At 40.7% G+C, this 27,289-nt stretch overlaps 3 protein-coding genes across 3 annotated transcripts in view; 1 reads left to right on the top strand and 2 right to left on the bottom strand.

The window, feature by feature from the left end:
• Nucleotides 1-422: 422 nt before the first annotated feature.
• Nucleotides 423-7,419, bottom strand: LOC142109348 (uncharacterized). The gene is made up of 3 exons (XM_075193503.1): nucleotides 7,208-7,419; nucleotides 5,473-5,639; nucleotides 423-4,341 (listed from the first exon to the last, which is right to left on the bottom strand). Exons 1-3 carry the CDS (start codon nucleotides 7,367-7,369, stop codon nucleotides 2,856-2,858), a joined length of 1,815 nt encoding a protein of 604 aa, XP_075049604.1. The 5' UTR covers nucleotides 7,370-7,419; the 3' UTR covers nucleotides 423-2,855.
• Nucleotides 7,420-10,595: 3,176 nt separating this feature from the next.
• FKBP3 (FKBP prolyl isomerase 3) lies at nucleotides 10,596-18,086 on the bottom strand. The gene is made up of 7 exons (XM_075192167.1): nucleotides 17,931-18,086; nucleotides 15,927-16,028; nucleotides 15,252-15,359; nucleotides 14,515-14,650; nucleotides 13,741-13,808; nucleotides 13,530-13,627; nucleotides 10,596-10,765 (listed from the first exon to the last, which is right to left on the bottom strand). Exons 1-7 carry the CDS (start codon nucleotides 18,042-18,044, stop codon nucleotides 10,711-10,713), a joined length of 681 nt encoding a protein of 226 aa, XP_075048268.1. The 5' UTR covers nucleotides 18,045-18,086; the 3' UTR covers nucleotides 10,596-10,710.
• An 84-nt stretch (nucleotides 18,087-18,170) lies between these two features.
• The window catches only part of FANCM (FA complementation group M), an 89,955-nt gene continuing 80,836 nt past the window's right edge, over nucleotides 18,171-27,289 (top strand). Inside the window, exons 1-4 of the mRNA XM_075192157.1 lie at nucleotides 18,171-19,029; nucleotides 21,265-21,437; nucleotides 24,607-24,684; nucleotides 26,047-26,205. Of these exons, the coding sequence (XP_075048258.1) occupies nucleotides 18,366-19,029; nucleotides 21,265-21,437; nucleotides 24,607-24,684; nucleotides 26,047-26,205 (1,074 nt within the window). The 5' untranslated portion in view covers nucleotides 18,171-18,365. The remainder of the gene's footprint in view (nucleotides 19,030-21,264; nucleotides 21,438-24,606; nucleotides 24,685-26,046; nucleotides 26,206-27,289) is intronic.

Below are 27,289 nucleotides of genomic sequence, written 5' to 3'. Positions count from 1 at the left end.
ATCATGCAAATATTTGGATGCGGTGTATGGTTTCTGTATCTGCAAGACGAGAATGCTTAAGAGAAGAATGTATGATAATTTCTGCGACATTGATAACAGTTTTTTCTCCAATAGGAGAATTGTTGGGTATCTAAAGTGAAGGACACAGAACCTATGGCTTTGAATGATAAATCACTCTGCTGCTTCTTTTGGATACTAACACTGGGAAGCATCAATGCACGGATGCTCCAAACCACAATTTAAAAAAAAAAAAAAAGTTATTTTTTGTCACTGCAGTTTGAGAACCGTTCAATTTATTAAAGTAAAAACCACATGTTAAGTTGCATTTTTTCATATCAGCAGGTTTGAAACAACACTGCCAGTTTTGGGGCCTGATACCAACGTTGCAATGCATTAATAAAAGATGCTAGTTTTTTGGGGGGTTTTTCAGATCTGGCTCTCATTGGCGGGACTGCTGAAATCACCTTTGTTTTGATACCTATTTAAAGGTGCCAGATTCAGAATTGATTGCAAAAAATATGCAGGCCGATAATAGCAGTATAAATAGCTCTGAACACATACCCTGAGATACATTTAAATACAAAATCAGGTGGATCCCAGAGAGTATCTTGTGCCTGCATGCACTTACACGTGAACGCCCTCTATCCATCTCTCCAAGTGAGAGACCACAAGCGTAAGACTACGACAACGAGTCGTTTTCTTAGATGGTGTAAGAAAAATTGACCAAACTATTTTTTATGCAACGCAAGTATACTTACAGCTGACTCCTAAATTAAGCACGAACAGTCTTTATAGGAGGTTCGGCTTGCAAACCGTTGGTTAACTGCAAACTATATGCAGATTATATCTCTTAAAAAGGCCACATATCAGATACGTTTGTGTTTTATAACCACATATAAAGCCAGACTTTGACACATGCAAACTAAGTTATTTTTTTCTGCTCATAGGGGCATATTCAATTCTCGCCGTTTTCTGTGGCGTTAAAACTATTACCCTTATTATGGTAATAGTGCGCGGAGCAAAAGATTTTTGGCGGAAAATTGAATATGCCCCTTAGGACATCAGTGTTTTAAAATTTCCCACTTGGAGACTAAGTTTTTACATCAATAAGGCATCATTGTATTTGGAGTAGTCTTAGGCTCCAGGTCTAAAACTGTTCCTTTCTAGATTGTCCTTTTACATACTCAATTTGTGAATAATATATACATTATAATATATTGAAGGGTTAATCCTATGAACACTGGGTGAGGTGCATAACATCATTCTATCCTCATATGATTTTTTTTTTCCCTCCATGCTCCTGTGTGGACATTAACAACTGCCTTACATATAGCAAGATAGTTTGTTGGGGCTTGATCTAGCCTGTAGGGACACTTATTTCAACAATAAAACGATTATACTTACACATTTTCTACAAGTAAAATGTGTAACTATATATTTGATGAAACAAATATAAATCCACTGTATTTTCATTAAACCATAAATCGTTCTTACTGGCGAGAAAAGGCAGAACGGCTTAAAAAAAATGCATATTTCATATTGATACAATATAACCCTAAATGATTTGCTTAAAAAATTGGACACCAACATCCTATTACATCTAGTGGGTGGCATACTAAAGAACGAAGTCATTTAAAGGCTCGCTAAACTCAACTTTTAATTTTCCTGTTGTGCCCAGTATAGGGACAAACAGATGCTAGATGTAATCTAGGTGACGGAGGATCTACTCTGTTACATCGAAGGGCCACTTTTCCTTGACCTCTCTGCTGCTTTTGATACAGTTGAGCTCAACAGCCTTCGCAGAACTGTCCTTTCTTGTCCGACTGTTGGGGTTTACCCACAGCTCTGTTCTAGACCCATTATTTTTCTCTCTTTACACCTCCTCACTTAGTCAACTCATCCCATCCACTAATTTCACCTCCAATATCACCTCTATTCCACTGACCTTAATCTACCTTTTCTCCCTTACCTCTCCTCTTCCATGTATCCAACTTCCTCTCCGACATCGCCATCTGGATGGCTGGACCCTACCTCAATCTTAACATATCCAAAACTGAGCTAATCTTTCCACCACCTGGGGGTATATTTAAGTAAACTGCCGGTTTGAATTGGAGAGGTTGCCTTTAGCAACCAGATTCTAGCTATCATTTTGTAGAATGTACTAAATAAATGACAGCTAGAAATTCATTGGTTGCTATAGGCAACATCTCCATTTTTTTCAAACCCAGTTTAGTAAATATACATCCTAGTGTCTCATCCCCCTCAAGGCTGATAGCATTGCCCTCTTCCAACAGACTCCACCATCAGTATCACTCTCCAAACCCAGTCCCTTGCACATCCTGTCGCCTCTACCTTTGCAACATTGTCAAGATTCACCCTTTCCTCTCGTGGATGCCACCAAGATGACAATCATCCATGCAATTATCTCCCACCTTGAGTATTGCAATCTTCTCCACTCTGGCTTGCTTGAGAAATGTCTGGAGAAACTTTGTTCTACTTAAGAAAACCAAAAACCCATATGCAATAAGGTTAGTGAAAGTTGGTATACCTAGATAAACCCAACTGCTCCCCGTTACTACATATTTACATTCAGTTTCGGCATGAAAATGTGTATTTCATACAATAGTTGCAATTCATTGCATAGTACAAAATAAAGCACACATATCACCAGTAAAGAGGCAGCTGAATATTTCTCACAACTACAAATAAGCAATAATGCATCAAACAGCAGTTGACAGTGGATTCCCCTTCCAATGATTGCAGATTACATTGCATTTTAAAAGAAGAAAAAAAAAAAATATATATACTGCAAGTCAAATCAGGGTCAAAGCAAAATGAATGCTGCCAAAACACTTTTAGCTCAGTGACCCATTGATGTTGGTCAGCATAGCGCACACGGCCCATAACTGATTAGTTATGCCACCTAAAGCCAACGGCAAAACATTATCAAACAGGTGATACTGCCTAACCCGCTCTATGTCTTGATTTATGCAAATTCTTAGACGAGCGAGTGAATTAATGTCTTTGCTTAGTCCTGAAGATTCCTCAATGGTCTTTTCTGACAGTGGCGTACACCGGACCACTTCTCCTTGGTCTTTCACAACGTTGTCATTCTTGGTTACTTCTTTTACGTCCATTTCAGCATGTTCGTGGCCTTCTGCAACACTTTCAATACTTCCAGAAGTTGTCTCCGCTTCTTCCTCTACTTTCTCTTCAGTCACAACTTCCTCAACCACATCTCCCTCACCTGCCGACTGCTCTAATTCCACAACTGAATCCTCTACTCCTGCAGAGGTTGTCACAACCAAGGTCTCCTGACCCTCTTCAGTAGAGGACGCCAAGATGTACATAGTATTCCGTTCTGGTGAAGGTTGACTTAACATGACTGTTGCTTCACAACAATCCCTAGGCAAGGCAGCTGTTATAATAGGAGGAATGACCACAAATGCACCAACGGATTCCACCAAGTCCTGTATAATGAAGTCTTTCTCTGTGATAACCCAGTCACCGGGCTCCAACAATTCCAAGATTCCAGAAGACTTTACAATGTCTCTTTTTGATGCAGCGCCAGAATACAGGGGGCTTATAAATATAACCGCTCCATGGGGAGCTATGCCGAGCAAGCCTTTGAAAGTCACATGATTATAATATATCTGAGAAGTTACACTATCCGTGTTATTTGTCTGCACTTTTATTTCTGCACAATGTAAAGTCACCCGAGCGCGGGGATACGAAGCCTTAAAGCACTCGGGCACATCTTGGCAGCCAGTTTCACGACTACGCCAAAGCGGTATTTCACCAAGGACAAGGTATAAATAATGAGCCCATGTGATCACAATCCTGGCAACCCTGATTTGCGATACGTTAAACCTAACAGCTAGATCTTGATCATGGAATCCTTGACGAACTTTGCATAAAAATAAAAAGAACTGGTCCATCTGTGGCATGGTCTCCGCTTCTGATGCAGACTCCTTGTCAACACTTAAATTTCCTTCCTGCTGGCACTGCTTCCATTTCACCAAACTTCCTTCAGTTTCAGTCAGTGTTGAGAACACAACTTTTAAAGTGGAATAGTCTTTGAACCCAGTATAAAAGTTAATAAGGCTCGAGTCAGCGGAAAATCGCTCCAGGAAGAACATATTTTTTTCCAAAGCAGCGTTGCGTTGTTGCAGCCTTGTGATCTCTTCACGAGCTGCGTGTAGCATTTCCGTGTCGGTCATCGGGGGTAAGTCGTAACAGTGATCCAGTATGGATGCTGTCATTTCCGCTGGGTGGGATGGTTTATTATTTTGTACTTGAGCTTGTGAAGGCAAAATGGGCTGAAGAGTATTTTTGCCGGTGCTGACATGAAAGAACAAAAATAAAATTAGTTTCTCGCTCCCACTACACACAGAGGGGGAAGCTACTTTGTGGGTTGAACCAACAGTCAGGAGATTACAGTCTATCAATTTAAATAGAACCCACACATTCTGGTCAATATTGGCTCAGCTCACAAATAGCCTCCACAGAGTTTAAGTGATGGACACACCTCAAGAAACCAACATAACTACCTTAAATAAGACATAACCTCTAATAAAGTGTTTACAAAAGGAATTTTAATGGTTAAAAAGGAAAAAACAGCAAGATGAAAAGGAGAGAGGAAATAATAATGCCAGCAGTATATTTGGCCAAGGGATTTAATGCCAGTGAGACACATAATGGAAAACATTTATGACAGTGGTGCAAAGGAAAAATGCGGCATTGTTTATAGCAAACAGAAGTTTGCTTAAGTTTTTATTTGGCATCTGCTGGCCCCCAGTGCTCTACTGGTAGATCTGTCCAATTTCACAGTAAAATGAACCTAACACTTGGGAAGAGCAACAAAACCAGTCCTTGTGTGGTCAGGATACAGTTTATGTTCTCATAAAATACTGCAAAGAACATTAACTGAACTAAAGGCAAAGTCAATGTATCATGAAAAAGTTCCAATATGGCGGGAGTTGGTGATAGTTTTATGTAATGCCCCAAAGCTATCAAAACCATCCACCAGACCAGGCCTGTCCAACCTGCGGCCTTCCAGATGTTGTGAAACTACAAGTCCCAGCATGCCCTTCCAGCTATCAACAGGTTGTCTACTGGCAAAGCATGCTGGGACTTGTAGTTTCACAAACACCTGGAGGGTTGCAGGTTGGACAGGCCTGCACTAGACAATACCTTCAGGTAGTTGTATTGTGAGTGGAAGACTGACATGACTTTGGGAGGAGATAACGTGATTATGGGATAGACGTACAGACATCATCTATCACATTACTGTTAGGTCCTTTCTGCAGGCTTAATATGTCCTTTATAGAATATTCTTAGACATTCATCTCTTTAATATTTACATTACAAATATAAAAGGGGGGAAATAATTTTGGTGTACCATCAATGTTACCTAGTGCCAATGTTACTCGAGTACTAAAATAAAATGCGAGTAAGAAAAGGGCCCTTTACCCCGTGTTCCTCTTCGGAGTGGACAGCTGCTCCTCCATCAGCTCATCTGACGACCACTGGAAGATACATGGCACGCTATAGGGCTTGAGGTTCCGCTTTCCCGTTAAAGTCCGCACAAAATCAGACGGGAGAAAATGTTTAGAGCAGACCCTGGTGCAACTGGACACCTGAAATAAGCGAAAGAGGAATTTATTATTATGCAACTTTATAGAGAGTGTACAAAAAAATTGATGTTTTAACAAAAAGCACATAAACCACAAAATCTCTATAACCTTGTACTCCTGCGGAAAATCACATGACCACACACAGCGCTATGTCCTCATACTTTAAACTATAATTGATATCACACACTAAATGTTGAGGTATAACTAAATCAGACCACAGATGTAGATTCAGCAGTTCACAGTAACTCAGAATGCTTGTGCAGCACACAGAGCAGCCTTAGGGCTAGATTTACTAAGCTGCGGGTTTGAAAAAGTGGGGATGTTGCCTATAGCAACCAATCAGATTCTAGTTTTCATTTTAGTACCTTGTACAAAATGACAGCTAGAATCTGATTGGTTGCTATAGGCAACATCCCCACTTTTTCAAACCCTCAGCTTACTAAATCTAGCCCTTAGTCTCTTAACTACTATAGATGTACAAAACCTCTTACAAACCAAGCCTTACTGCTGGACCAGCTGTCTGCCGATACAGTTTTCAGTTCCTCTTGTGCTCCATTATTCCGCACTCAATTTGTACATTTGTCTTCCGTGGAATTTATAGTTTGTGAACAGAGCTAGAACATGTGGTTGGTTAGGAGTGGGAGCACTAATACCCCATTCATACTGCACCAAAATCCCGTGTTTTTGCCGGCGCGAGCTCAAACGACCCGGCCTCTTATTCCTTCCCCATGTTTGGTAATGGGGAGCAGGGGAGCAATGGTCTCTTTCCTGTTTGTTTAAATCTCACTGTGTATGTTTTGTATTTGCAATTATACAGAGATAAGGGCCCATTTGATGTCAGATAGAGGTGTTGTGCAAATTTCACAACAGGGAAATAAATGTGTTTGATCCTTTAAAGCACTTTGTATTTGTTTTGTAACCAATAAAGTAGCTGGAGAAAAGGTATGCTGACTTGTAGAGCATCTCTATATATACTCTGGACATACCAGACCTGGGAATGTGAGCAATTGCATTAAACACACCTGGAAGATATAGAACATGCTCATGACCCACCGATAATGTATTATTGGTGGGTCATGAGCGTGTTAAAATTCTACATTTCAACTACCCACCAATATGCCACACAACATGCCAACAACCCACCAATATGCCACACAACCCACCAATATGCCACACAACCCACCAATATGCCACACAACATGCCAACGACCCACCAATATGCCACACAACATGCCAACAACCCACCAATATGCCAATGACCCACCAATATGCCACACAACATGCCCCACCAACATGCCAATGACCCACCAATATGCCACACAACATGCCAATAACCCACCAATATGCCACACAACATGCCAATGACCCACCAATATGCCACACAACATGCCAATGACCCATCAACATGCCAATGACCCACCAATATGCCACACAACATGCCAATGACCCACCAATATGCCACACAACATGCCAATGACCCACCAATATGCCACACAACATGCCAATGACCCACCCAAGTAGGACCCCTAGATCTGGGGACATTTGGCCCTACTGTAAGAATAATATATTACCTTAAAGCTGGGCCCTGGCTCTCGGCGGATTCTGTTCAGCCAGTCTCGATGTCTCTGCGGCTCCACATGAAAAGCGGGGATTCTATGGAAAGAGATCTTCTTGTCCGCATTATACCTGGAGTCACTGTTACAGAAGGGGACACAGCAGTGATAGGCAGCCATGGGGGCACCATCAGCCTACAACATGCCGGGTAGGGCTGCACAGAGGTTATGTCTCAGGACCGGTGAATTAGGAAGTGTCCAGGACACAGTGACCAAGGCTCAGTCACAGCGGACACAGTACACTGACCATCCCCCTAGCTCTCACCCAGGAGACCTCCCTCCATCAACCTCTCAAACTTGTACCGTCTCTACGCAGCTCCCCGACCGCACCACAACACGCATGTGCACGTTCCACCGACCCGCACCACGCATGCGCAGGGAGCGCACAAACCCGACAGCGCAGGCGCAGAGCACGTAAATCGCTTCCGGTACTGCAGACGCCAGTTACATGGGTGGGTGGGATACGTCACTTCGATCGACTCCACGCTGCTCACCAACTGCAACGTGCGCATGCGCAAGTTTGTAACATCACAGGAAACTGTAGAGACGTTGCGTGATGACGAGCATGTGATCATGTTGTGTCTCTGGGCAGGGCCATTATTTTGAAGTCCAAAACGCGGGAACATGGCTCCAGCTTTGACATGTGGGTGAAAGCATAGGAGTCAACTTTTCATAATGATTGGGGTTACTCTCAATACCAGCTATATGACTGAAACATTACAGGTATTGGGGGGCTCAGGTATATCCAGTGAGGGAATATGTTAAGCAACTGTGTAGTTGCTATGGAAGATATTTCTGAGTGCCAGCTCTTCATCCATTGTGAGACAATGTAGCACATGTTCCCTGCCAGCAACCTGGCTCTTACCTGATGATTGACAGAATGGGTATGGTTTATATGGCAGATTGAGTGTGGTTTATCACCTCTGCATGCATGAGAAGGGGCATGGCCTTCACTGGACCAACTTCAGCCCCCTTCCCCTAAAAAATACCTCTTCAATGCCACACACACCTGTCATTGCTACATGTGCCATGGAAGGGGTATGTGTCTGAGGGGGCATACCTGCCAACTGACCTGAATGTGGACATTGGGTGGTGTGCCCCTCAAGTTGGGGCTGCCCTGCCTAAATTGAGAAATGTGGAAAGATAAATTTTAGAAGCTTTACAATTTTTACCATGTATGTTTACAAGCAAAAACGTGAATACTTGTTTGATTTACTTGTGCAACATATTTTTCTACTATTATGTCATGCATACTCATCATTCTCAAATTATTCATTTGTTATTAAAGGCTACAACTTTATACATCTCAAACCTCATATCAACATACTCTCCCTCCTGTCCTCTTAGATCTATCTCTGCCCTGCACTTTGTCCCATCTCTAGCAGCCACCTCTCATGCATACAAGACTTCTTCCGTGCTGCTCCCAACTTACGGAATTTCCTACGCCCAATCAGACTTTCCCATTAACGGCAGCTGAAACCCCTTCCACATTTTAAGGACAAAGGTCTAATGTGGATAAAAAAAAACCTGGGACTGCAGTCATCTGTGCTGCTGTGACATCACTGGTTTTAAACCTAAGTATGAATGAAGCAATCCACACAGTGCATTTCTGCTAAGTAAGCCGCAGGTCTCTCCGTTTGCTCTGTTAGAAAAGCACCTCCCTCTTAACTTGGCAGTTCTGCTGCATAGAGGTGAAGGAGAGCACAGTGAGGTTATTTAATTATAAACAATTCAGTTAATTTGTGTATAGACTTCAGCTCAGCAATATATGTATAAATATATATACTTCACACATGGGTCTAGATTTACTAAACTGCGGGTTTGAAAAAGTGGTGATGTTGCCTATAGCAACCAGATTCTAGCTCTCATATTTAGTGCACTCTACAAAATGACAGCTAGAATCTGATTGGTTGCTATAGGCAACATCTCCACTCTTTCAAACCCGCAGTTTAGTAAATATACCCCATGGAGTTTTAAAACCACTGGTTTCATTTTCTGAGTTTACTTCCATTTTTATTTTATTTTTTAATCTGATTGTTAATTTGGGGATTATTACATTCTAAAGCTTAGGCCCTGAATGGAACTTTTTATAATAAAACGGCTCTTCCTAAATGTGTTTTTTTTGTTTAACACTCTTTTAAACTTTGTCTTATAGCAGAAAAACATGGCTATTAGTTTAGAAATTGTCATTCTAATGAATATTTTTGTTTTTTATTTCACCAGTCTTTAAATTGCTAATGATTTACCTTTTTTCACCACTTTCACACCCCTCAGAATTAGGCCACCTCACCTGGTCTCCTAACAGTTTTTGTTAATTTCTATAGGTGGCAAAACAAGAAAAATAACATGGACTAACCACGAGATGCATGCAGTAGAACCAAAGGTTTGTCAATGTGGGTAGGATGTTTGGCAAGAAGAAAGGGGTTAACGCCAAGTTCTAAATCAGGCCTGATGGTTTCCTGTCAGCATCCTGTCTCTACAAGGGACCGGTCTTTATGCACGTTGTGTTTTCCTAAATAAAACTGCTCCTTGATATAACTGTATGGAATTTACTAATGAAACTGACTTGTTTATTTCTTCAAATCGAGGATTCAGTATTTTTTCCCTTCTTACAATTCTATGATGGCGACTACAAAATAATTTATTGTGGGTCTAATATCTCTGTAAAAGGACACTTATTTTATGAACTTTATATGTTACATAAAAAAATAATAGTTAGTCCCACCCATTCAGTGACTTGATCAGTATACTAATAGACATTACTAATGAAGTTGAGTGGATTTGTACAGTAAATCTTAGCCTCTTATATCAGTCATCTCGATGGTGGTGTCCGAATGTCCAGGACTGTCCTGTTATAATAAAAGGGGTTATAATATATTAGTGGACATAAAGATAGCAAAGGAAAATTTAGTGTATATGTAGATAGTGACAGAGCTGGTGTCATGTAAATATACAGCTTATACATAGATTCAGTCACCCAGAAACCACCATCAACCCCTCATTGGAACAGAATACTCTTTTCTGTAGTGTGTACTTGTCAGGTGACAGGCTTGTCCAACCTGTGTCTCTCAAAGTGTTGGGAGACTACAAGCCCCAGCATGCTTTGCCAGGAGATAACCAGCCAACAGCTGGCAGCGTATCTTGGGACTTGTAGTTTCCACTTGACACAGGCCTGGCGAACCTGTGGCTCTCTCAAAGAGGTGAAATTGTGTATCTATATACTATACCCACTATAGCACTGAGGGGCATGATGGATCTTTGCTATTTTGTGTGTGTTATCCTGGTGCATCATTATATTAGATATATTGACTCTGTGTCCGACTAGAGTGAAATAGCACAGGACAAGTCTGAAGACATCCGTTTTATTTACATGTTTGTTGGCAGCAGCTGTATAAACAGAGTTTTATTCTTTCCATCACATACTTTGGAGTAAGGGAGGGGGTATTGTATTTGAGGATAATTCAATCAATAGAGACCAGTTCCACTTCAAAGATCAGCTTAGCGTTCGGTGGGATTCTGAGTAAGGCAGTCAAGGAAAATCTGACAAAATAAATTCATTTTACCTACAAATGCAAAGCCTGGGAATATCTAGAGCAGGCCTGGAGAACCTGTGGTGAAACTGCAAGTCCCAGATTACCCTGCCAGATATTGGCGCAGCTGGTAGAGCATGCTGGGCCTTGTAGTTTCACAACATGTGAAGACAGACACACAACATTCAACCAAAGAAAAGGATCATGCAATCCAGACAAAACAATGGACCACAGCCCTCACTTCACAAGATGTGACACAAAGCAATATGACAGAAACAATAACGTACATCGTATATAGAAGTTTGGACACCCCTGATCAAATGACATGATTTACTGAAACTAAGGGAAAATATGTTTAGACAACCTCTGCACGGTACAAATGTAAACATTACTTTTGTGCAAATTTAATGAAGTTACTATTTAGATTGAAAATAAAACAGTGAATGCGGCACGTGCAAAGATTTGGGCACCCAGTCGGTACTTTGTAACCACTTCTCCAAAACCTTAGTATTTTGTTTCTATAGTACATATCACGGCTGACTTTGAGGTACGTTTTGGAACATTGTCTTACTGAATCATCTGACGTCTTTTCAGCTTGAACTTTTTCACCAACCCTGGGGCATCTGCTTCTAGGATTTTCTTTAGTTGAATCCATTCTTCCTTCCACCAAAACAATAGAGCCTGTGCCACTGGCTGCCACACAACCCACAGCATAATAAATCTACACAGATACTCTGTGGGTGGAAAGGTGCCCTGGCCTTCATATTCTCTACCTGTTCTCCAAATGTGTCTGTTGTGGTGAAGAAGTGAATTTTTTGTTTCATCCATCCACAGCACTTTGTTCCAAAATGTCTCTGTCTTATCTACTGTTTTGTACACGTTATATATTGGTGGTGGTGAGGTGATAGCAAAGGTTTCTGGCTGACTTTTCCATGCAGATGTTTGTGTAAGTTGGGGCCCACTACTTGGTGTCAGATACTTTCTGCAGGATATCTTCTGTGAGATGTATGTTTTACGTTGCATATCTAAGCAGTTCAGGAACAGCTCTATCAGACATTAATGTAGTTTTTGAATAAGCACCACAGGCGGAGAGGTTAGGACCAGAGTATGTATTAACATATGAATGGTTTTCACATTTCTTTAATTTAAGGCAAAATTAGTTGATCATGTTTTGAGGTGGGGACATGTGATTTACCCCCCTCCCCCAATGTGTTACAATCAGCCACTAGGTAGCCATTGTGCAAAAATGTCATGTAGAAGGTTGTATCCTGCAGAGGTTATAGGAACTTCACTTCATTTAGAGTCAGTGAAAAATGCAATAACTCTAGATAACAACGGTATCTACACAAGGCCAAGCTATACTATATAACCGATACAGAGTAATACCAGCAATCTTCCATAAGTTTATTTCTGTGGAATCCATAGATGCTCCAGTTACAACCTTCTTGGCGACATTATTATCAACAATAACTGTTTCACCTCCAGAACAGCCAATTACAATTCACTTCTACTGTAAAGGGCTGTAGCGGATGTTGGCCCCATATAAAAGATGATAACTGCACATAAACAGAAGAGGCGTATACTTACCTAAACACAGCTGAAGCTGACATTTTATGGGCTGGTCAAGTATTCATGACAACTAGTAACACATCAATGATGCATAAATAATGGATGAGCCTCAAAACTGTTGCCGTCAGTGTGTAGGTGACAGGTACACCTTAATGGGGACCCATTGGTATACAGTATTGATTATTAAGAACACACAAAAATAATAGTTTTGCAAATAAAAAAACTGGACACTGCTATACAAGGAAACACTGTGCATACCGCACAACTGGACCTGCAATGACATCAGATATGTACAACACACACACAATTCTGCCTAAGAACACAGCCATGAATAAAGAATGGTACCAACACATCCTCCAAGAGCAACTTCTCCCCCTAAGCATCAAAGAACAGTTTGGTGATGAACAATGACTTTTTTAGCATGCTGGAGCACCTTGTCATAAGGCAAAAGTGATAACTAAGTGGCTTGGGGATCAAAACATCGAAACTTTTGGTCCATGGCCAGGAAACTCCCCAGACCTTAATCCCATTGAAAGCTTGTGGTCAATCCACAAGAGGTGGATGGATTAAAAAAATACCCGAATTCTGACAGACTCCAAGCATTGATTAGGCAAGAATGGGCGGCTATCAGTCAGTATGTGACCCAGAAGTTGATTGACATCATGCCAGGACGAATTGCAGAGGTCTTCAAAAAGAAGGGTCAACGCTGCAAATATTGACTCAATGCATAAACTTAATGTAATTGTCAATAAAAGCCTTTGACACTTATGAAATGCTTGTAATGTTACTTCAGTATACCATAGCAACATTAGACAAAAAGGTCTAAAAACACTGAAGCAGCAAACTTTGTGAAAACCAATACTTGTGTCATTCTCAAAACTTTTAGCCATGACTGTATATGAATAACATTTTAGGTTCATAAAGGCTCTCCAGGTGTTGTGGAACTACACGCCCCAGAATGCTTTTCTGGTAGATAGCCAGCCAATAGCTGGAAGCACATAGTGGGACTATGGAGAGAGACAAGGTCGCCAGGCCTGTCCTAGAGAGTTTAGAGATTATTCTCTTTCATTTTGGTTAAGCTCACAAAATGGCTGCCTTGATTGTAAGTGACAGGTGCACTTTAAATATACTGAGGAAACAGGTTCTAAATCCGAAAAAGTTTCAAAACAGGTGAAGGATACTTGGCATCGGGTTGGCCTTTTTTCCCATAGGCCCATTCAGACTGGATTTCAAGTTTGGCCTTTTCCCCTTTGCTCATAGTTAGAAGAGCTTCATCCCACTGGAAGAAATATAAAGAAACTGAATACATTCTACATTCCAGAACTTTGGACAATCTCTCAATAGTCCATTCAGTATATTCTATTCCAACCTTTTTTTTTTTTTCACACTTACCCCTCTTATTACTTTACCAACACCAACTTTAAAGCTCAAAGGCTTGGCAGACTTCTTCTTCTTTGAGCCTAGTTAAAATATGTGAAAGGATCAAAACACAGTTAAACTAAACCGCACTTTAATAAATGTTCCCCTTCAGAATTTACCTCACTATCTGGTCACATATAATATAAATAATAAATATCATTGATCCAACACTGGGGGAGGGGGCAATTCTTTGTGTACATTTGCCCCCGCCAGCGTGTCACGAGAACAATACAATAGCTTTACACACTTAAGTCATATTAGATTGTATGTAGCTGGCTCCTTACATAATAACATGCTCAGAAAGATACTAAGTTAGATACACCCTGCACAACCTATATTTTTATACTACAAACACAGTGGAGGCTGCCATTTTGTAGGCCGATCAAAGAGTGTTGTCAAAATGGCTGCCTTTGGTATGTGCATTGAAAACAAATTTTTATCAAGGGAAGGGATGTTGGTGGCTTTTGTGTAATACTATTTGTTCTTATGGCTTCCTTATTCCCATGTTGTTTTTACCTTTGATTTTATCATGTAAAGAGTACACTCTTTGCAAAACCAGCATCATGCCCAGTAAGGTATATACACATTCAACCACATATAGGACATTGACAAACACACCAAAGATGGTGGCTGAGCAAAAAGATACACAGGAGGAAACAGAGGTCAGAAGAAAGGTCCGTGGGCTAAGGAAAGTAATTTTAAAAATGAGGCGAGGGAAAAGAATAAAAAACAGAACAATATTCTTACTTGTAGGGATGTTTGAATCAAACACGGTGCCATCCTCAAGCGTCCCTGTGTACCAGCAATGCACTGTGTCACCTTTTTTTGGAATATTGGTCTTATCTCCCTTCTTCAGGGTGTACTTTGTGTATTTTGGGGGCCCCTAATCAACAAAAACAAAAAAAATAATAAAAAAAAAATGTGGAAAAACCAACTGCTAGAAGAGATCTGGGGGTAAATGTATCAAGCTGGGAGTTTTCCGGCTGGTTTGAAAAACCAATCAGATACTAGCTATCATTTATTTAGTACATTCTACAAAATGATAGCTAGAATCTGATTGGAGACGTTGCCTATAGCAACCACTTTTCAAACCCGTCGGAAAAGTCTCAGCTTGATACATTTACCCCCTGGTTTCAAGAACGGAGGTAAAGCAAAAAGATATTCAGGTGTGGAAGACAAATTCCATACTACATTATTGAGGTGAGCACTTAAAGATGGTCCTTACTAATATGCTTCAAGATTATAGAAAGAGTATTTGTTTAAGTGTCACGCTCAGGTGTAAATTTAACTGAAAAATGCTATGGACACATATTACTCAGTTTTCCCAACTGGTCTTGCTAAAAATTAAATTGTTCAAAAATATTCTTGTTAACATCCTATCCCCCAAACTCTGCTGTCCTCAATCTTCAGCATCTCAGTGAAGGATCTTTCCATACAGATGGAGAAGTTATCAAGGCTCTTTAAATTCATTCTGCCCAACTTACATCATCCACCACTTCTTCTGCCTTCGTCTCACCGGCCTTTCCATCGTCTACTTTGAGATCTTTAGTTTCCTTTGTCAAATTATCCAAGCTGTCCTTGCCTTTGAAACGCTTGAAAGAAAAACAGTGTAAATCACATTCTAAATCTCCAGAATTCTATTATTTACATAGTGGAAAACTGATGAAATATTTGACAATCTCCACCCAATGTTTATTTACAGATGAATCCTCCTCCCCTCAACTAGCAGAACCAGCCCAGATACCTCCTGGAGAAGTTTGAATGAATACAATGATCAGTGAAATAAAGTAAAGTGATTGGCTGCCATGGCTCATCCAATCAACTTGTGCAACACATTACCACAAGCGTTGCCTGAATCCGGAATCCTATACACATAGTGAAAGCAGCCCATCGATTCATTAGGAACTAGCGACAAAGTACCTAATGTCTCAGGGATGTCACTAGTTCCTATTGAATTAATAGACTCAACAATAGTTCAGCACTCAAAATTGCTACCTTCACGGTGTATAGGGGACAGGTAAAATTATTTCTTATTTCTAGAATGACTGTGCAAGCAAACAGATTTTTGTTTTGTTTTTCCACATGAACTAAGTGATAACTCCTAAGGATGGAAGTTCAGCAATTATAGCGATCAGTCAGGTCATAAAATCAACAATTACCTTTGTTTCAAACAGTTTGTTATATGCTGCAATCAACTGATCTTTCTTTGCCGTTTTCGCAACATTTTTTATGTTTCCAAGCAACTTGTGTTCTGCAAGAAACTAGGAAATAAACAATACAAGACGGATTAGCGGAGAGTCACATAGTGAGAAACATTCATTAAAAAGGTAAAACAATACAAATCCTGTAAAAAGGAAATGAGCGCAAAAGAACCAGAAGATAAACCAGTTTCAAGACAGCTTCCAAACTGCATCTTGTTTGATAAGTTTAATGGTGTATATTGAAAAAGGAAAGTCACATTATTATAACCCCATATTCACGCTCTGTCCTCTACCTTTTACTATTCTATGTGTTCAATCTGACACAAAATCAAACTGTTAGAGATCATTACCTTGTGTTCAATGTAAGGCAAATGTAGCAACAAATAACCTCAGAAATGTGATTAATAGATCAGTATACCACCTGCGCTATCAGTACTCACTTCAAACACTAGATGGACCCTGGACACCGTTTGATGTTGTTTTTTTTGGTCCACCTGGCGTTTGAGCACAAGGTAAATTGGGCAGCTCTACTACTGCCTGCGGGCAGAGCCATAACTTAGAATTCTAGAGCCTGAGGCGAGAAAGACAAATGCCGCCCCCTTAGCCCTCAATTTTAACCAAATGAACCTAAAATATTCCTAAATTGCGTCCCCCTTCAGCGTTGCGCCCTGGGTGGTCGCCCCTGTCGCACAGCCCTAGTTACGGCCCTGCCTGCGGGTATGTACATTTTTCTGTAAATGCCTATTGAGTACTCTAATATCTGCAAGGTTTCATTTCAATGAGCTTTTTCTGAACACTTTCTCACTCTGCTCTACAAATGAAACAAGTGCTGGTTATATTAACTGCAACGCAAAATGTGAGTTCAAGAAAAACCCCCAGATATATTTGAAGTGACTGCAGACTTGTGCTATTTTACATGCATCTTTTTGAGGTTTTTTTAATCTATGCTCCCATGCAGAGACTTAAGGCAAAGAACAATGGGCCATAATATAGCAAGCACATGGGTGTATTATAATTTAGATTAGAGGTACAATGTTTTATATATATATATATATATATATATATATATATATATATATATATATAAATTATAGGCTTGAGCACTTTATATTGCTAAACTGGTATTATTGAAGCAGCAATCCCATGAAAAAAAAGTGTGTTTTTCTTAAAATAGATCACGGTGGAAGGTGATTAGAAGAATGTTAGTATTTACTCTTTTTCCTCACTTTGTTTTTGTTTTAATTCCTCAGTCTGCACTAACTGATTTATGATTGTGGACTACCATGGCAACCACAGTCACATAACATCATGAACAGAAAGGTTTTGGAACCTCCCTCTGTCTGCACTCTGACACCCCTCCCATCACATGACAGACTGAGAGCTGTGATCCTGTGTTTGGCAGAGTCAACAGTCAACCAGAGACCATTTGAAAAGTATAGGATTTGTAGGACAGCTTAGAAAAAATGATTGACATACATGCTTAAAAAAAAAATCTATGTAGGGTCACTATGTACATTACCTGCACTAGAAGGGGGCACTTACATAAATACTATGTGACTTGTATATGCATGATAATTTAAAACAAAGGTGCATTATTCCTTATGATACACAAGGACTGTAAAAGAACACTGAAGACCCTTTATACACCTATTACAGGAGCTTAATCCTAGACTACCATCACCTATTATAACATTGAGCAATCGTGCAAATATATGACTGGTCATTTGGAAGTTAATGCATATTCCTGGTGAACACTGCCTAGATGAGATGCTGTGAGTGATGCAGTGTGAATGACTCAGCACGGTAACAGCAGGATGTAGCAATTTGCAGCAGCTTTTCAAGCTATTGTGGGACTACAAAGACCAGCATGCTCTGACAGCCTGATACTAGCAGGGCATGCTGGGACTTATAGTTCTACCCACAAGTGGTTCACATCCCGTCACCCAGGGGGACTGCAGGTACCGATTCAGAGGCGTGTTCCTGCAGGAAGGCGATCACATCTTTCTTAGGCAGCTCGTCACTGTGAAGCTGCTCATTACTCCACTCCCGGAGCGGTTCCCCGGCTGCGGCTGCCATGACACGTGTTTTTTTTTTTTTTCCCTTCCCTCTTCTCTTTTTAACAATTAAAACTTTATCAGTTGAACGAAGGACAGGAACACGTCGTCACGTGACTGAGGGGGTGAAAAGCCGCCATGTTGGAGGTGGCAACCCCGCGATTCCCTTGGAAGTTGCAGGCTGTATCCTCATTGGTGCTGAGGGTTGCTCCATGGTGCTAGTTTGTCACCCGCAGGTTGTCGTCATTTCCTGACGTGACGTTATACCGGCGCGTTCATTTCAATCATCTGCCCGTGTAGTGGTTATGTCAGGTTTACATGGACCAAACAGTTCGCCTGAGGGATGAACGGGAAGCAGAGGACCCTCTTCCAGACCTGGGGTTCTGGTGTGGTACCTGAACCCAAAAATCGTGTAGAGCCCTTGGCCAAAAAGAGCAAAGCCAAGACTGCAAAGAAGGGGAGAGGTGCATTGTCCCAGGGGCCCCCTGATAGGGCCACCCCTCCATTCTGGCATTCAGCTGGTGAGAGGAATGAGGGTGGTGATGACACTGATGATGATCTGCTTGTGGCTGTGTATGAGGCAGAGAAAACCTTTAATCAAACTGTTACACATGGTTCTCACCATGTCCAAGACCCGCCTGCCCCCCAGTCCTTTGGCACCTGCAGTGATTTCCCTGTCTGCCCTCCCTCTAGAGCCACTGAAATCCAGAATTTGCCAGGTTTTGATCTATCTGCTGGGCACATATGGATCTACCCCACCAACTGCCCCGTGCGGGAATACCAGCTCAACATTGCCCACACTGCCTTGCTGCACAACACTTTGGTTTGTCTACCCACCGGCTTGGGCAAGACGTTTATTGCTGCTGTTGTCATGTATAACTTCTACCGGTGGTACCCATCTGGCAAAGTTGTCTTTATGGCCCCTACCAAGCCACTGGTGGCTCAGCAGATTGAATCCTGTTTTCGGGTCATGGGCATTCCTCAAGGACACATGGTGGAATTGACAGGTAATTGGGGTGTTTATGTGAAGTGGTGTTCATGTACATGACCCTATAGGCTTATATTGATCTTCATTACCTTATGTATCAAATAAACATGACCAGCCTACACCAACTTTGCCCTTTTGAAATAATGTTGAGCTAAATAATTGAGAAGCAAATCACTTAGGTTTAAAGTGGATCATATGAACAATGTATTTATATACATAAACCACTATATACCAAAGTCAAACTATAAATCTAGAATGATCTCAGATTTTACATTTAATTAAGTCTGTCCAATGTAATTTGTTACTTTTGTGTTTGCTGAGAGATGGTTGTTTTACAGGTGTATACCGTCAGATGACTTTAATTATTTGGCTTGTACATACCCTCATGTAACTTTTACTAAAGACTTTGGTTTAACTTTCTGTGATTTTCATCCATGTGTGCATATAATCTTAAGCATTTTCCATGTGATTTTTGTTGCCTTGGGTTAAAAAAAATCTGTCTGGTCTCCTTTCTTTATTAGAGACAGTTATATTGAAAGAATAATTTTGTGTCCTATTCCATAACAAACAGCAAAAAAATACAATTTGGGGAAAAATATACAGAAGGGCATGTACAAGACAATAATATAGTCATCTAAAGGTGGAAAACCCCCCTCTAAGAGCAGCATTTCTGTCATCAATCTAGAATGAGGATGTGAAGGAAGGGCAGTGCACTACATCTTGTCTTTCATTCAAGTAAAGTAGTTGATTATTCCTGTCCTCCAGGAGTTTATTATTATTCCTGGAAATAGGAAGTTCAAGGGGTGGGGGTGTTGACATCACCTCTCTGTGTTTGAAAGAAGCCTACCCTAATAGGTGAGTGAAGAGCAATGTATCCTCAGTTTAGCTGCCAGAAGGGGATGGGCACACGACACCAGATCCCAGATAAAGCTAGCTACACACTGGTGAATTTCCCGACCAATCTGTTATCTATAACGATTGTACCTAAGACTGAAGGTCCGACCGGTCGTGCGATTCATCCATACACACTGACATGATTTACCCTCAGATCTGTGCTCTTCATCTGGTCCTCTAGTTGTTTAGAGAATGACAGCACAATAGTCATTCATTCCTGTCATACTGATTAAAACCGTCTTGTTAGAGCTATCCTCATGTCCTTACGAATTTCGTTAGCTTCTGCGACTCTGAAACGAAATATTCAGTCTCAGAACAAATTATTCCATCTACAGCACTCTCTACATTTAGTCACCGGGACATGTTCATTGCTAGCATCGGCTGAAAAGACAATGGGTTATATTTACTAAACTGCGGCTTTGAAAAAGTGGAGATGTTGCCTATAGCAACCAATCAGATTCTAGCTGTCATTTTGTAGAATGTACTAAATAAATGATATCTAGAATCTAATTAGTTGCTATAGGCAACATCTCTACTTTTTCAAATCCACAGTTTAGTAAATATACCCCCATGACTCTGTAAAAGCTATGGAGATTGTGAGTACATACACACTACATGATTGGAAGAAGCTAATTAAACATGACCAACCAAATGAAACGACAATGGGCAGTTTGGAACGACTGTCGTGTAAGTATACACACTAACGTGGTATGTTGACGAACAGTCGTTTATCAGGTGGTTGGCCCGATCATTGGCTGAAAAACCTCCAGTGTGTACCTAGCCTAAGTAGGATTCTGTGTTATAGCACAATCCAGTGGTTCCCAAACTGTGCGCCTAGGCTCCCTGGGGTGCTTCGGTGATCTCACAGGGGTGCCTCGGCCAGGACCATTGGTAAGCAAGGCGGGGACTACTTGGTAATTATTTTGGCTTAGGGGTGCCTTGAACAATTATTGGAGACCCTAAGGGTGCCTTGAACTGAAATAGTTTGGAATCCACTGGCCTAATGTATTGAACCCTTAAACAAAACAAATTCTGTTTCTGTTGAATCATCCTCCAAAGTCCGTTGATTGGCTTGTATTCTAAGTAACACAAATACTCAATAACAATTTGTGGAATGAAATAGAGGTTTGATGAGTACTTCAAGTTTGGATGAAAATGCTTACTGTGTTATTTTGGGTTTTTGTACTGTCTCAACAACTGTTAATCAGCAACTTTAATGCAATTTGTGAGGGAGTCAAAGGACATAATCTGTCACAATTTACTGTTTAACCAAACTGCATTTACCCGTGTGATTTATATATAAATATGTTTAATTGTTTCATCTAACTTAAACAGAGAAGCATGTTCAATCTGTTCACAGGAAGTACCCAAGCCCAGACCCGCATAGAAATATGGAAGAACCACAGAGTTTTCTTCTTGACGCCTCAAATCATGGTGAACGATCTCACCCGTGGTGCTTGTCCTGCTTCTGACATCAAATGTCTTGTTATAGATGAAGCACACAAAGCCCTCGGCAATCACGCATATTGTCAGGTAATCTTTGGCTACTACCATTACTAGTGTTCTTAGAAGTAACATGTTATTGCCGTCGGAGACACAGTACTGCAGAGCTTTCTTTGAGTTTCTACTCTGTTTTCCTCCCACAGACCGAAAAAAAATAAAAAATTGCAGGTTAATTGACTTCAGAAACAAATGGACCTTAGTGTATGTGGGTGATCGACAATGTAGATTGTAAGCCTCAATGGGGCAGGGACAGATGTGAATGACACATTCTCTGCACAGCGCTGCGAAATATGATTGGTGCCATATAAATAAACAATAATGCATCAACTAAATCTATAGCCCAGGTGTGAGTGAGCTCATCGCAATATGTAAAGTGCATTGAGGGAAGTAGAACAAGCGGCCATGTAAAATACTGTGTGTGCCTCTGCACCCAGAAATAAGCACATGGGGCCTAATTGTTTAAGGAACTTGGGCAAGAAATTTCTTACTTAAGTCTCCTGGACAAAACCATGTTAAAATGCAAGGGGTGCAAATTAGTTTTCTATTTTGCACATAAGTGAAATACTGTCTGTTTTTTCATGTAGCACAAAATATCAACTTTACATTTCGGTGTACAAATAAGCTATCAAGTATTTGTGTGCTACATGAAAAAACAGTCTGTATTTAACTTATGTGCAAAATATAAAACTAATTCGCACCCCTTGCATTGTAACATAGTTTTGTCCAGGACTTTTAAGTAAGAAATTTCTTGCTCAAGTTCCTTAATGAATCAGGCCCATAATGTCACAATGTGTCACTTGTACTGTGATCTGCATTTACTGCTCTTTCCTCACTGACCGATTCTACACCTTACACCTGGAGAGCTGTTGGTAGTAGGGGTATTGCAGAACTTCCTTTTTGGTTAGTCAATGAGAAAGACAGGTATATTTTTTTGAACAAGCTCCCTTAGTTACACTCCATTGTGACCTTTTCTCTGTTCGGTGGCAGGGCTCAGACTGATCCTCAGTAATTTAGTTCCTGTGATTCGGTACTTTACGTATCTCAACTGCATTGAGTGCATTATATAGACCTTCTGACTTTCCATGAGATGCTGGGACATACTTCAGTCTCTGTGTCTTCTTTTTCTGCTACATGGTGCTGTGGAGACAACTACTGTAGTTCCATGCTGGTTACACACTACAGGTTTTTCACCCAATTATCGTACCAATCACACCATAAATGACTGTTCGGTCTGATATCGCAGTAGTGTGTATGCTCCCACGATCATGATGTGTCATTCCAAAGCACATTGTATTGTTTGATTTTTATCACCGGACTAAAAATCTATGAATGATGTCTGGCAAATTCTGCAGTGTGTATACACTCAGGACCAGCACTCAGGAGAGTCACGATCTTTTCAGCCGATGGTTATGACAGATGAAGAGCAGAGATCTGACGGTAAATTGTGTAAAATCGTTTAAGTGTGTACACATGAATCGGCTGCTGATTGGGACTTTCAGTCATTGATAAAATTGTTAGATATCACATTATGAGAATTTTTGTGTAGTGTGTACTTAGCTTTAGTTTTTTCATTTTACCATCTTTGCAGACTTTTATACTGTATACTTTTATACCTTAATGTCTTTACATATTTCAATAGCTTTAATACATCCGTGACTATTGACCCTCGGGTGTTATTGATAATTTTTTGGGGGACAGTGTTACAATCTGTAATAAGTAAATAATGACTGGAGAAGCTACATTGTCAGATTAACATTTCAAATGTTTGTTTCTTGCACTAATTCTCTACAAAGTGAGTTTGATCATCCAACTTCATTTTGCCTTGAATGGTTTGTTAGTAATATTAGCCCCATGAGTAGATTTGAAGATCTGATTGTGCATCTGACCAATGAACTCCCAGATCCATATGTCATTTGTCAAAGTATTTAATGGCTGGACCAATCCCAGGAACGAAGTAGCTAATTCGGCTAATGTTTTTCACTGCTGGCACTTAACTTTTTTGGGTTATTTTCTGTTGATGCTAATGAATGCACCTCTTAAAATATCCCACTGACTCCTAGATTTGACTGACTGGTTCCTAAATATTACAATATTTTGTCCATCACTACTTAAATAACATTTTCTAAGACTTTATAAAATTGGTAGTTTTAACATTGAAAGAGGATGCTGACTTTATTTGACTTTCATGTTCACCTTATTCCTACTGTAAAGCTTCTCTGGGCAGCCAATCTGCTCATTCTACAGATAATGGCTTGAAGAAATCATGATTTTATATTACCTAGGCTTATATGAACTTCTCACAAGTGGTTTTGTTGCATCAACAATAATTGATTCATCAACTTTTATTGATTTTGACATGAGCTGTACATAAAAAAATAAGACAACACAAGTGAAAATAATACGGAGAATCCTCCCAGCCTGGCTTGTAGTCTCATTGAAATAAGCTGAACTTCTATCCTAGTAGTATGTGTTTATCTTAGGCCAGTGTTGGCTAACCTGTGACACTCCAGGTGTTGTGAAACTACAAGTCCCAGCACACCCTTCCAGCAATAAGCTGCTATATATTGGCAAAGCATGCTGGGACTTGTAGTTTCACAACACCTGGGGGTAAATGTATCAAGCTGAGAGTTTTTCGGTGGGTTTGAAAAGTGGAGATGTTGCCTATAGCAACCAATCCGATTCTAGCTTTCATTTTGTAGAATGTACTAAATAAATGAAAGCTAGAATCTGATTGGTTTTTCAAACCCGCCAGAAAACTCTCAGCTTGATACATTTACCCCCTGGAGTGTCACAGGTTAGTCAACACTGTCTTAGGCACAAGAGCAGTGGTTCATTGCAGTCATGTAAGATGTGCTTTACTTTTTTATATTCCAAACAAAACCGGAACAAGGTTAGGAGGGGACCATTAATGTCTGAGACTGGATGCTCTTTGGGTGTGCTGTGAATATGGACCACAATGGTGAAATACTTTGTAAATACAAATACATCTGTATGAATTGATCCTTAATAGGTACAATGTCACTAAGGGAAAATGAAATAGGTATTTACAAATGTAGTAAGAAAACCAAAGACTGTGCTGCAACTCGAGTCATTTTACGTAAGGGGTGTTGTTGTGACTTACAGATAAATTAATTTTTTTTGGCCAATGTTAGACATTTATTAATTCTCTTGCACATATAATTTTCTTTGTTGCTTCCAGGTTGTACGAGAACTAAGCAATTATACCACGCAGTTTAGGATCTTGGCTCTAAGTGCCACGCCGGGAAGTGATACCAAGGTAGGCATATATATACGATTGCAACTATATTGCTGAATTTATTATGGAAATATGTGCAACGTTTATGCCTGGTTTTGGAACCCTGACTGCAGGTATTTGCTCAGGCTTGACGCCGACTAATACCGATTTCATACTGCCGCCCCGGGTTTTTCAAGCCAGGTTTTTGCCGGGGCTCGGAGCGTCCCATCTCAGAAACACCATTCATACTGCACCTCGGACCCGGGAATTTCCCGGGTTGACCCCATTCATACTGCACAAGTCTGTGCCCTGGCAATTTGTGGGAGTCATCACCAGAGCGGTTTTCATTGGCTGAAAAATGTTCCATCCATGTTCGAATCTTCCACGGGCTCCCACCGATGACATCATCCTCCAGAGACAGGCAGACAGCCAATCAGCTTGTTTTCTGTGCAACCCGGGTTGAAAAACCTGGGTTGCACCATTCATAGTGCAGGCAACCCGGGTCCGACCCGGGAATTACCCCTCGATAACCCGGGATTTTTGACTTGTACCATTCATACTGCACCAAGACCCGGGTCGTTTGAGCTCGCCCCGGCAAAAACCCGGGATTTTGGTGCAGTATGAATGGGGTATTAATGAGCTATTGGTTTGTTTAGTAAAATGGTGCATTTAATCCACTACAACCAATAAGACATTTTCTTTTGTTTTCTAAACTACGCTAGAAATACGTCAGAATCTGGTTGATGTGAGTTACGACATTTGAGCGCACATAGCACACCACTGGAGTATATTACACAGGTCCCTTCACTCAGGGATTGTGTTGCAAACAAATTACATACAACTCTGTTATAGGGGTTGTCCACTTTTAGACAACCCCTCTACCCTTTATTATAGCTTGTTATGCCATAGCATTTACACTGTGACACAAGTGATATATATATATTTTACAGTCTGTCCAATGCTCTTTAATGGAGCTCTATTGAGTGACCAGCATCCCTATTTCAGGTTATAATATGGGCTGTTTGTCCAAAATTGAATCAGTCTACAATCTAAAAACATTCATAGATTACATATCCCTAAATTAGTGTGTTTCCATTATCCATTTAGATTTTCTTTATGAGGGTGATTTTCACTTTAATAATTGCACATTTAATTACTATTATGGTTCTAAGTAACACATTAGCTGGAAGTAATTAATGTGGCCTGGGTTCAGTCCAGGGGGTAAATGTATTAACCTCCGGTTTCTTCAACCCCTGTGAGTTTGGCGTCTTCGGCGCTTAAATTTAAAGCGGCGCTGCCTTGTAAAGGGAAACTTCCCTTTACAAGGCAGCGCCGCTTTAAATTTAAGCGGGTAGGTGAAATGTCTTCTGTTATGGTTGCTTAATAAAGTTTTTGTTGTTTTAGTCCGTGCAGCAAGTGATAACGAACCTTCTGATTGGCCGGATAGAGCTGAGGTCGGAGGACTCCCCGGACATTCAGCCTTACTCCCACGATCGGCACCTGGAGAAGTTTGTAGTCCCGCTCGGTGGTGAGCTAGAAGCTGTGCAGAAGTCCTACTTAAAGGTGAGTCACGGCTGGTTCCTGGAATGCTCTGTGCTGCTGAGTTGGAACTTTGTAGTGTATTGTGCTGATGTTCGTTCTCTGGCTGGCTCGCTAAAGCATAAGCGTGTAGTGGATGCGCTCTTGTGTGGATTCTCTGATCTTTGTTGTGTTACATAACATCTCTAGGACCTCTGAGCTGTGCTGTATTGGTACCTGTGTGCAGACCATGGTCTCTAAAGCGCACTGTGGCACTTTCCAGTTTGGGAAATCTTTGTGTGGGAACGGCATTCTAGAGAGATAATGGAATCCTAGTTTGTGGGAAGTTAGAGACCCTAGCATGGGGCTTTCCCAAGTGACAATGTAAATTGTTGCAGTGAGGGGTGGATGGAGAAACAACTGGGGGAATTATTAGTTTTATTGGTTAGTGGAATAGCAAAAATCATTCTGTAGAGGCAGATTTTTTTTTATTGAATTTTTTAGAAAAGCATATTACAAACATAGCAGTGTTTGCAGAGTACATACAGCAGATCAGTTATATTGAACAATCCACACTGCTTAGATAAACAATCAAACAAGTAAATAAAAATAAGAAAAAACATTGGTACAGACAACACATCTTCTGACCATATACATAAGCGGAAGACGGCAAAGAGAACAGACAAGAAAAACAGATGGATAAAGGGGGGGAGGGGGGGGGACAAGACAAGAGACTATCCGGTTATAGAAAGTGTACCAGTGGGTCTAGCCCAAGTACCCAACTTAACTCAAAAACCATTCCACAGTACTCACGGATCAAAGATTGAGCTGTGATTCGTAAAGTACTCATACCATATAAACCACTTAACAAGCGGGGAGGAGCTATGTTGGATCTTGTTAATAATTTTAGGGAGTGCTGGAATTAGAGGTGATTTCAAGTTCTGGGCTATTGCAGCTCTTGCTGCAATGAGAATATGTCCAGTGACATAATGATTGTGTCGCTGGAGATGTTTAGGATACAGATGAAGTAATGCCATATCTGGGGAAGGAGAGATATTATTTTTGCAGACCTGATAGATTAAATGAAAGATTTCGGTCCACAATGGTTGAAGTTTCGAGCAAGACCAAA

This window comes from Mixophyes fleayi, chromosome 12 (assembly GCF_038048845.1).
Source record: "Mixophyes fleayi isolate aMixFle1 chromosome 12, aMixFle1.hap1, whole genome shotgun sequence".
In the NCBI taxonomy this organism is placed as follows: Eukaryota; Metazoa; Chordata; class Amphibia; order Anura; family Limnodynastidae; genus Mixophyes; species Mixophyes fleayi.
This window is presented reverse-complemented; position numbering and strand designations above follow the sequence as displayed.

Bases quoted from the DNA above. Each gene is read 5' to 3' on its own strand.
- FKBP3 (XM_075192167.1), bottom strand. From the start codon at position 18,044: ATGGCAGCCGCAGCCGGGGAACCGCTCCGGGAGTGGAGTAATGAGCAG. The intron at 16,029-17,930 runs GTACCTGCAGTC...TTTATTTCCTAG, and splicing joins AGGAACACGCCTCTGAATCG to TTTCTTGCAGAACACAAGTT. The intron at 10,766-13,529 runs GTATCCTTCACC...TGCCTTACTCAG, and splicing joins AAAGGCCAACCCGATGCCAA to AATCCCACCGAACGCTAAGC.
- LOC142109348 (XM_075193503.1), bottom strand. From the start codon at position 7,369: ATGGCTGCCTATCACTGCTGTGTCCCCTTCTGTAACAGTGACTCCAGG. The intron at 5,640-7,207 runs GTAATATATTAT...CGCTTATTTCAG, and splicing joins AGCCAGGGCCCAGCTTTAAG to GTGTCCAGTTGCACCAGGGT. The intron at 4,342-5,472 runs GTAAAGGGCCCT...CTTTCATGTCAG, and splicing joins ACTCCGAAGAGGAACACGGG to CACCGGCAAAAATACTCTTC.